The 11598-nt window shown below is 36.4% G+C and overlaps 1 protein-coding gene across 3 annotated transcripts; it reads right to left on the bottom strand.

Moving 5' to 3' along the window:
• Positions 1-181: 181 nt before the first annotated feature.
• Positions 182-11309, bottom strand: LOC148201331 (protein LNK2-like). 3 transcript variants are annotated; one of them, XM_088108776.1, is made up of 8 exons: positions 11002-11308; positions 7439-7781; positions 7143-7272; positions 6269-6578; positions 2588-3292; positions 2326-2483; positions 871-1244; positions 182-404 (listed from the first exon to the last, which is right to left on the bottom strand). In XM_088108776.1, the coding sequence occupies exons 1-7, from the start codon at positions 11023-11025 to the stop codon at positions 902-904; spliced, it is 2013 nt and encodes a 670-aa protein (XP_087964902.1). In that variant the 5' UTR covers positions 11026-11308; the 3' UTR covers positions 182-404; positions 871-901. The 3 variants fall into 3 exon arrangements, with proteins under 3 accessions (XP_087964902.1, XP_087964903.1, XP_087964901.1); XM_088108777.1 differs by lacking the exon at positions 182-404 and adding an exon at positions 474-790 and having other exon boundaries at positions 11002-11309; XM_088108775.1 differs by lacking the exon at positions 182-404 and adding an exon at positions 474-798 and having other exon boundaries at positions 11002-11307.
• Between the last annotated feature and the right edge of the window lie 289 nt (positions 11310-11598).

Here is an 11598-nt window from a genome sequence, read left to right as displayed (position 1 = left end):
TTTTAAATAAAAAGAAACATGCCGAAGCAACCCTGAGTGGAAGGTTATAGCTTGGTTGCTCAATCCTAACCATGTGTCCTCATCGCCATTATATCCCCATAATCTATATCTTTCATATTAAGAACCTGAACACTCTTCAACGTCAGACAACATAGAAAGCGGTAACAACTTTAAAAAAATCTGAGAATTAAATAGATGATTTTTTTAGCTTATATCATGCACTCAAGCTGCAGGCAAGGACGAAAATAGTTTACAGCAGGTATTGAGTGCACTATCAAAATGCCACTAACAATCTACTTTGCCTTCAAAAAGCATGGCAAATATAAGCATCGACATGAAATACAATCAATGGGAATTTGGGAGACTAACCGAGTAAACTGTCCCATATAAGAATGCCAGTCAACCTGAAAATTCAATTAAAATGAACAGAAATATTATGGCTTGATATATCTCTCTTAGTATTTTGACATAAATGGTGAAAAAGTTAAATTCACATTAAAAATATTAAGTTTATGGCTCAATCTCAAATAGTGACAGAACTTAAAGAAATACGACATAAACTTTAAAACCTGGTCTAAGTCAGTCAGTCAAAGACTTAAATTTGACATCTGAGTGCGAGGCATTTTTGTTGCAGTTATGAACGATACAACATAGCACTCGCGACCTTAAGTATGGTCAGATACTGATATACACACTCCGTCATGTTTTGAAACAGAAGAAACGATAATAATATGACAACCATGAAACTGGTTCCCAGGATTCTACAGCGATAACTGTGCTTGCTTATGATCTGAGTGGCTGACAATAAAATAAAACATTTGAATTACCAGTAAATACATATATAATTGAAAGAAATAAGGAAGGGTTTACCTTCAAATATCTGGAGAGCCCTCTTTCTTCTTCATTGAGAGGCTTCAAGTTCCTGCGTGTTGGATGCATTCTCAGAAGTGTCTAGGCAGGGACTGTTTCTAATTTGATCCATAGACTGGGTATCAAACCAGGAATTCTTCAGCCCAAGGTGAGAAAGTTGTTGATTGTTTTTCGAGTCATCGTCTGGTAAGCAACTCATGGGAAAGTTCACCAGGTTAGCTGCTTTGCTTTCACATTGCACCTTAGTAGAAACAGGTGACTCAAGCTTGTCAGAATAGTTCTGGGTTAGCTCCACAGGACTATGAAAAAGTAAATGGGCTATGGTTCTATCAATGGGATTCGTTTCTGTTTCAACATCTGGCATCCTGGCATATCTGTAATACCAACATGGTTCGTACAGTAAAAATAGTTAGCAACATAGCAACTTTAGAGTTAAATCAAGCTGATGATACATAGCAACTTGTGCAATCAACCTACTTGAGATCATGGTTGATACAGTAAATTCATACACTAAAGATAGTTAGCAACATAGCAATTTTAGAGATAAATCAAGCTGATGATACATAGCATCTTTAAAGTGAAATCAACCTATTTGAGATCATGGTTGAAACAGTAAAAACAATGACGGTTCTAAATTCATTGTTGTTGTTTTACAAGATAAACATGCTTATAGTTATACTGCAGTTTGGAGATAATACTGAAATATCAAATAAGGTAAACTATAAACTGAAGCCCTACTCCATGAATTGATGTTTACTTGGTGTAACCTATTTAGCTACTATTTATGAGTAAAAGTGCCACACTTCCTAGACACGAGTGTGATAGGTTCAGGGGTAAAGTCTATACTAGGAGAAATAAATAAAGGAGGCAGTTCTAACCTCCACAGTTGTAACCTTGTAAAACAGACTATTATATAAGTCTGTGTTTAGGCTGTTAGTCAGCTTTTGGAGTTTAGGAGGAAAAAGATTTGGGAGAGTTAAGGTCCTCTAGGAAGACCTGTGTGTTCTGAGACATCTTGGTTGTATTCTTGCCACATTGGCAAAACAGTTGTGTTCATAATAAAATCATTCAAGAACCTCCTCTTGGATCTTTCTGTAGCTACTGAGTGCCCTATAAGAGTGAAACAACCCCTACGCATGAATAAGTACCCCAAATAGAGGAAGATTTGAACTTCCAAGAATATAACAGCAAGAAACTCAAGCACCAGATAATTTACTCATAATGTACTCCCAACATTTTCTGTTTAAATTTGCCCATTTGTCCATTAGTGAGGTAAAAGGAAAAACACAGAACTCAGTAGCACCAGAAATTTTCACATAAACCTATGGCATTTTCCTCCTATTCTGCTTTTGATGTTAATCATGATGGAATCATACTGAATTCATAATAAGTGCTCTTTGTAAAAGCAGAAAGTAATGGCCTTTAAAGTTGTAGTGCATTTGGTAATTTTTCTACCTATTTTGACTGTTGCTTTCTTCTCTTGCCACAACTTCAAGTTCGTCTCTGCTACTTTTGTTTGTACTGTTAGTATCACTAGCATAATGCCTTTGAGTTGCACTTTGTGCCAACCGGATCAAACTGTCTCTGATGCAGAGTCTTATTTTGATATCCAACTGTAGAAAAAGTTTGCCTCGGCATTGTAGCCATGTCAAGATTAGTATACAAGGAAACAATTCAATATATTATATAATATTAGCTAGTATCAATTCAACCATACCTTTGATATAATATCCTGAAGTTGGTAAAATATGGTGTCTTCAACAAAATCATTTCCAACTGCTACTGACATTGTATTAGAATCATCTTGTTCAATAGGTGGATCTGGAGCAGGAGGAATTCTTAGATCTTCATCAGTCCCGTCACTGAGATGACTTGGGATTTCTGGAGGGCATTTCTGGGTGCTTGATTTGCTATTACTAGGGACTTGATGGCCCAATTGTTGCCGTTGTTTCTGAATAGCAATCAGTGCCTGCATTTGCTGCCGCCTCCTCAATTTTTCAATTTTCTCCTGAGGAGTCATGATTTGAGGTTTGAATGAGTCCACAGAATTTTTCACAGGATTCATTATACCAGGAGACACCTCGTACCCAGAAAGCACAGGCTGCTGCCTAAGATCACCTGATGAAGTCTGCGACAGCATTGGCATAGCAGGATATGTACCAGTAAGGTTCTCATACACAGAAGACGCCGCATATGGATTTACAATATTCTGAAATAAGGTTTCAGCTCCTTGGATCTGCTTTTGTTGACCAAGAATTGGAGAGGGAGAAGATTGTATGACAGATGGTGATAATTCATTCTCAAATTGTCTTGCCAGTGCTACTGAAGGAGACCAATTACCATAAAAATCTTGCAAGTTATTCTCCTCTTGTTTTACCTGTGATTTTTTCCGAGTTTTCAAAAGATTCTTTTGCCTAAAAACCTGCATATATATGAAATGAAAGAGATCAGGTACTTACTTGACCTTGAGAAGGAAACAGGTATAAATCTTCTGCTAGAGCTGTAACGCATAATTATGCCAAGGAGATTCAGCCATGTATGATAGACATACACATCTAATCAGAATAAAAATACATTCAAAGGACACAATATAAGCGCAATTCTAAACACAAAAATGTTTAAACAAAAAAGATATCCATCAGGGAACCAGTGCTTTCTAAAGAAGTTGCATATTTCAAATTTCCTCAACCTAGAAACCAAGACAAATATCCCCTACTATATAAACTCCTAAATAATGTAAGTTGTTTTTGGAGATAACAAAACCATATATTGCCAAAATGGTTGGAGCTTAACTTTAAACTTTCAAAATGAGAAGGTATAGAAACCAAACAACCAAAGTAGTTCACAAGTGACAGGACTAGAGATATCAAACAAGGAATGTTGGTACGGTGCACTTAGGGATGAAATCAATAATATAAATGAAATACGCGTCATTTGCCCATGTATCATTCCTTTTCATTTACAACTAGCAGTTGTCCATTGCAACAGCAACATGGTCACTATCACTATCCATTCCAACACCAACATGGTCACTATCACTACTCTAGTACCTCCGGTAAAGGACATACCTTATTAACACAAATTACACATGATTATCAACATTGCTGAGCAAAAAACAAAACAAGAACAAAATACATGATTATCAACACACTCCTTTTAAGTTGGATCAGAGATGCTAATCAAGCCCAACTTGTTATACTGACTTGATGTAATTATCTTTTACTTCTCTAACTAATATCATTTTGAAAACAAATTATGATATTTACATAATAAATATTTTATTACCAATATTGACAGTTGTTGAAGGTAATATTTGTGGTCAAAGTTAGTAACAAAATATATTACTTAAATTGATAAATTACACCCATCTTGTAAACTTTAGTGTAATTACAATTAATTTTTCTCTTTTACTCAATATCTAACAATTTGTGTTTGGTATCTTGAGAATCTGCCCCAGTCTTGCCTTGAAGAAAAATTTCACTATTGTAACCTGAGATTTAGCAAAACATATATGAGAATGAAATTCAAAGAAAATATTATTATTGTTAGAGATACAATTTGATTACATTAAATCCGGAGATATCATACGATTTGGTAGGGAAATATCTAAACAAATATTTCCCAGATATTGATTGTTTCTCATTATTGTATCTCTTCTTAAATAAAAAAGAAGACTTGTGTAGACAACACACGAAATTCATGACATTCTTTCATGGCTTCTCTCTTCTTAACAAGGTATCTCTTAAGAAGTGAATTTTAAAGCTTAACTAGACCCTATAAAACTGTATTGTATGGTGAGGTTTGCACACCCTTATATATTGTAAATTTACTTTATCTCGAGTCGATGTGGGATCTTCAACACACACATCTCAGGCCAAGGCATATACATTTCGAGCATGAGACTAAATATTAATGAGTGGCCCGATAGCAACTTGATAGCAGATGGCACAATAAGACCAATGAACAACAAATCACGCTAGGATAGGCTTTGAATGACTCTTATACTATCTTAAGAAATGGACTTTAAGCATAACTCAACCCTATAAAACTAGCGTGTAAGATGAAGTTTTCACCCACTTATATACAATAAATATGCCTTATCACTAGTTTATGTGAGATCTCCAAGGGTACGATAGTGGTAACATCCTCCGTGACCATTTTTTCACTAGTCCTTTCAACATGGATCTCCAAGCCTAATGAGAAGCACACCAAATTCATGCTTTTCATATGGTCCACTATTGGTACTTCCTCTCCAGCCATGACTAGTAAGAAATTCAATTCCTCTTTCAAAGTTTCTAAAGTTATATGTATGGACTCTTAGGTTCTAGACTCTGGTGCGACAAATCGTATAACCCCTCATTCATCTCTTTTAACCAATGTGTCTCTTTTCGGTAACCACACTATTGTTTCCAATGGGACTCGTACCCCAATAACTGGACGTGGTAATGTTTCTCTTTTGGACTTTAAGCCTAACTCAACCGTATAAAACCGGCTTGTAAGGTGAGGTTTACACCCGTATATATACTTTAAATTGGCCTTATCTCTAGTCGATGCGGTACTTTCAACACAAATCTCTTGTATGGGACTAGACATTAATGGATGGTCCAGTAGCAATTCAATAACGAATGATATGATATGCCCAACACACACAAATCTCGCTAGGATAGGCTCTAATAAGACAAACCCAAGACCTATAAGAATTTTCAACCAACACTATGTGCCAACCAAGTGACATGAAGCTAAGATGTTTACAAAGTCATTACTAATGTTAGAATTTGATTCAAATATTTGCAGGCTGGGAATGATTGACCTCTATTGATCAGATTGAGGGGGATTGTTTGATTTGGTTTAATACCAATAATAAAGAGTGGTTAATTATTGATAGAGAATATTGGTTCCTTTTTATAAGATCTAGTTTAGTTAATGTTCAGGGATTCTTTTCTGTTGTTAACTCCTACTCTTTAGCTTCACAACAACCCGTCTGTTGTATATGATGTACCTTGGTTTTATAGCAAAACGATAATCAGATTTACATAGTTTAACCATGAGTTGCCATAGGCAAACAAATGGAGGAACCTATTGATAAAGAAGCTTCCCCTTAGTAGCATATTCATTTGTGTAAAAGAAAAACAAGATTGTCCGTTGCAAATGCATCCAACATAAAGGACTTGCTCCCTGCAAAGGTTTCCCTGTAAACTTAATCCAGCTACGATTTCTTTCATAAATTGTCCCAAGGGTCCAAGTTTTGCCATTTTCCTCAAACACCAACATATATCACAATAAACAGCTATTGAACATATTGTCTAAAAGAGAAAAGGGAAACAATTATTCATTTACTACTCCACTTTGCAAAAGGATAAATAATGAAAATATTAGATCATTGTGAAAATTGGCATACCTGCCGTTCCTTTTCAGTAGGCTTGCTTCTAACTCCATCATTTCCCGCATTACCTGTGATTGTGCATGAATTTTGTAAAACTTGGGATGCAGGAATCCCAATCTTCTCATAGCTGAGGTCCAACGATTTGCCACCATTACATTGAACATACTCTTCTTTGATTTCCAAAGGATCAGTTCCGTTCCTCAAAGCACCAGACAAACTTGGTGTATCCAATGGTAAAGGTGCTGGATTGTTGGTCACATCTTTGGAGGACCAAAGGTCATTAGAATTATCAAGACTTACATGACCGAATATAGGGTCATCATTGCTGAAAAATCATCAATTGTGAGAATACCCAGTCAGAAAGATGCCACTGTCAAATAAATGACTAATAACTGTAAGAATAGATGTATGTCTAAAAATATTTACTGTTAATCAGAACTCTGAAACTTCTTTCCGATGTTATACATCTCGTGCACCATATGACGAAAACCATGGAGGTGTAAAACTATCAAGTGACTACATTTCTAAATTGAAACTTTGGCAAAATGAAGTCATCCTAGTTTAAAGTGTAAAATTGTTATAAAAAAAACAAATAATGTAATCCCCTTTTTTCACTTTTAATGATATTACTTTATTGCTGAACCTTCAAAATTTTCCATTCATGTTTGATAGAAGGAGCTAAAACTATGATTGGCAAAGTGAGAGCAGTAATGAAAAGTGATGAATACTACCACAGTTCTCATAAATAGGATGACAGGTGAGAGAAAAGTTTAGACCATTTTAGGCTTCAGTAATTAAGTAAAAAGAATGAAATGATATTAAATACACTTGTGGCAAAGTGCTATAAGACACATGTATTATATAATGCAAAATAGATAATTTACTTTACCTAAAAATTCGATCAAGGTCATCAAAACTTCCTATGTTGGCCCATTCATAATCAACAAAATCACCTTGCTCTTTACCTTCATTAGCACTTCGGAAAATTTCAGCATCCTTTTCATGCTGTTTAGATTCTCCTGTCAAGCCTTAGTACAATTAGAAATGGCCAAGTATAACTACATATCTTGCATGTTTATTATTTTGTGAGACAAGAAGAAAAAACATCAACAGATAGGGGCCTACATAAACACAAAAATGAATTCACAGGTTTCTGGTCAGAATTCCAGTAAATAGCAATTTTACCAATTCTTGAACTGAATTTGCCAAGTTCTCTGAAATTTTTAGATACTTCAGTACCAAGGGTTCCCTGATCAATTTTAGCTGAACTGGACAAAGACAAGTCAGGCCAGGCATCTGTTCCATATCCTGAGACAGGTAATTCTACACTATTATCCAGGTTGGAACTGCTTCCAAGCTTTCTTTCATAAAAATCACTTTTAGCCTCTGGTCTCTTCAACTCCGTGAGCTTAGTTGTAGAAGCTTCCTGATTGAATTCTTTCTTGTTGCTAACATCTTTATTTATCTCTGGATAAGGCACAATATGATCATCACTCTCACCTCCTTCACCCCATATTATGTTAGCTAGCTGAAAACAGTCCATCATTAATGATTAGTTTGAAAATACCATTAACGAAGTACACTCTAGATGTTGACAGTAGTAACATAAATAGACACCAGGAAGAATAGTAATGTGCAAAGCAAGTGAAAAAGACATAAAATTTACAAAAACTTTACTACCAACTACACTCAACATTTCAACCAATGAAGGATATCCCCAATTTAATTGTGTATTTCAGTGAAACACCCAACTAATTTGGTATTATCAAGTCGAAAATTGTAATATGGTTGTGATTAATGGATATTGGAGTGATCGTCAGATCAGTTCACTACTCCCCTGTTATAACTTTTAGCTACTCATGCCAATGAGATAGTGTACAAAGCTTTAAGTTTTGCCTCCTTCTAATTGGTTTGATTGTGTCACATGTATCAAGTACAATGATTGTCGTTTTTGGTTCAGACTTCTTTTCTTGGGTTGGCCTCCGCTGGCTCTTCTGCCTCATCTATGGTAGACACTACTATTTTTCAAAAACTTCTGTCCCTCCATTGAGAAATTGGATGGTTCAAACTAGTCTACTTGGGCTAACATCATATTATGGATTAGTGGTAGTGGTCCAGGGTACAAATCTCACCTTATTAGTATCACTAGTTTTGCACCCATAGCTAATTGCCCACACAAGGAGAAGATTCATACCCAACTGTGTAGAGTCATTTATTCACCATCCATCATTTCCACTTTCTAGCCACATGTAACATGTGAATCAACATAATGATGACCTATATAATACCTAAACATTTTGACAGGCCTATCTACATACCTTGGTTGTATTTATTAATGTCATATGTTTGTTGTTTGTTTTTCTTATATTGTAATATAGTTTTATCACTTTTTCTGTTTTTTATTTCTCTTTATTTTGTCATTTTTGGAGGTTACACTATTTTGTAACCACCCATAACTGCTCATTACTTCTCTCTTTCTCTCTAGAACTGTTCTCTTCATCCTCCATTGAGCTACTGTTCTGATATGGTATTATATATACATATACATATATATATATATATATACATATACATATATATATATATATATATATATGTATGTATATACATATAGATATAGACACACACACACACATAAATATATATAGCTGAGAGAATGCATTTTTTGTTTGGTTTTGACTGTTTGATTCAATTGTTCTCTTCATCCTCCATTGAGCTACTGTTCTGATATGGTATTACAGCTTATAAAGCCTTGTAAAGAAGGGGATAGAAAATCAAGACTACAGGTGATGGCTGAGGAGTGAACTTGTCTCACTGTAATTTTAAGGTGGCTCCATACCACAGGAAATCAAAAGCTCTCATCGACCCACACTAAAATAATTTGTGATACAAAATCTCAAAGAGTAACTGTTGTTTAAAGACTAGAGAAGGAAGTCAATCGATGATACAAGCAGCTGTAGAGACACATTCTCCCCCAAAAGAGATAGGAACTTTAGATTGAAGGTGATTTGGTTTAACCACTGAATTTTGTTGTGGCCTGAGATCTGATCCTATAATTACTCGCCTGCACAGCATACTTAAAATCCAGCTTCAATTTGACCAACCAAAACCCCAGCCTGCCCAAAAGATTATTCCTATCTTACCCATTCAAACAACATCTCTTATCCTAACCAAAACTGCCTTGTCTATGCTAAACTTTCCCCAATTAACAGAAACTGCCAAATTTCCACTACCTATTAATTCACCTATTGCCACCAGGCAGTAATATATCCAGAATGGAAAAGAGCTATGAAGGAGTAATTACAGGATTTAGAGTGTAAACTTGGTCCATAGCACCACTTCATCCCAACAAAAATTGAATTGGATGTCATTGGATATATAAGCTGAAATATAAACCAGACGGTAACAATGATCAATACAAGTCCTGTTTGGTGGTGGACAGATACACACAACAAGCTGGAATTGATTTCAGACACATTTTCACCTGTTGCAAATCTCACTTCTGTTCAAGTTTTGTTAGCGGTTGGAGTAGCCAAACAGTGGCACCTTTTAGGGCTAGAGGCCAACCAGGCTTTCTTGAATGGAGAATTATTTCTACAGGCATTTACCATTAGGATATTCCACTTACAATAAAAATCTTGTTCACATGTTGAACAAGTCATCATAGCTTTTGTGAAAAATCATCCATCTTACACGCCAATGGGTTCAACCAGCCAAAGCACAATTATTATTTATTTACTGTTGACTTAGGAACCACTCACTACTTGTGCATCACACAATTCTTGATGCACTCCCAGACCTCATACTACCTTTGACGATACTTGAAACTTTCATCACTATTCCGCCTACTCACCCACTGCATCCTGCTAACTGAGATCTCTATTCTCTACCCTTCTCTTTTCATTCTTTATGCTCAAAATTCCCTTTCCTGAGAAAATAAATTGTTCATCAATTTTCTCTTCACAACTTTCTACCAACTGTGGGCAATGCACGGTGGCTCCAAGGTTCAACAACCAAAGAATCTCTCTCTCTCTTAATGTTTACTTCTCCTCTCATTCTTCTTCAACCTGCCACCGACCTTTGCTCAGGATTCTGTCGTTCAGGACTTGAGGGAAGAATCTGGCGGATCTGTGAATCTCAGCTGCTGAAGTAAAATTTCATTCAACAGTTTAGAGAATGATTTGGTCCTTTCTCTTGGCTTGGACTCCACCAGACCAGGACTCGTCAAAGCATTTTTCCCCCAGTCTACGAAGGATCATAATCAGTGAGATTGGGGTGAGACTTTTACAATAGCAGCTATCATGACTATGCCAAGTGCCTTAGTTCCCTGATTACAGTGACAGTGGCCTTTTAGTGCCATGCCATCTTCCACTCCCCTAGGATCCAATCTCAAATTAGATGGTCATGATGGTGACTTAGTTTCCAAGGCTTCTTCCTAAAGAGGGCTAATAGGCCGTCTCATGCATTTGACCATATCTCGACATTTTCATCACCCAAGCCACTCGTGTAAGGAACGCTATGGCCATCTAAACAATTAAACAATATTTGTCTCTCTCTACCTATCTCTAGCTAAGGGTTAGGCCTCCACGACATCCCAATATTTGCACGACATAAGCATGTAACAACAAGAAACTAAGCAGGATTACTAATACCAACAAAATTACACTAGAAAATGGATCACATACTAACAAAAAAAATAAACTAAAAAATTCCAAAAGAAAAGTAAAATGTTGAAAAAATGTACACACCTCTTCGTCGTTCCAATCAAACATTTCATATAATTCGAGGAAACAAAACCGCAAAAGCGAAACCAGAATCAAGCATCAGGCACCGCATTAACACAATCATCGCCGGATTCCCCTTGAGATCACAGAGAAACGCACTCCATCAAACCAAGTTGAGAACGAAATGGCGTCGCTTCACACTTCACTGATCAACAGAGGAACAAACAAACATGCAACAAGTAAGAAAAATCGAAGAAGAAGCGCAGACCTTCACCAAAGCAAAGCAGTAACGGAGTTTCGAGAAAGTAGAAGAAACAGAATAAGATGTAGAGAGAAATGGTATGGTATGGTATGGAGTCGATTGCACGTGACGTCACGTGCGTAGGCGATTGGTTAACAATTAGAAGGTGGGTCTCATGCGTGCGACACGTGTGTGTGAAAACGTATCTGAAGTAGTGGTCAGAAATGGCTCTATCAAATACTCAAATTTCATTGGCTACGTCTTCTCCCTCTAGATTTTGCGTTTTACGATTTGGCAGTGTCGTTTTGGGATTTTTCTTTGTTGGAGAGCTTGTGAGCTGTGTGGGCCCCACGAAGGATCTGTTTGGTGGCTTGGGTCGC

Source organism: Vigna umbellata, chromosome 3, assembly GCF_029865625.1.
Source record: "Vigna umbellata cultivar VRB3 chromosome 3, Vumbellata_1.0, whole genome shotgun sequence".
In the NCBI taxonomy this organism is placed as follows: domain Eukaryota; kingdom Viridiplantae; phylum Streptophyta; class Magnoliopsida; order Fabales; family Fabaceae; genus Vigna; species Vigna umbellata.
Note: the sequence above shows the minus strand (reverse complement) of the source record. Positions and strands in the feature narration are given on the sequence as shown.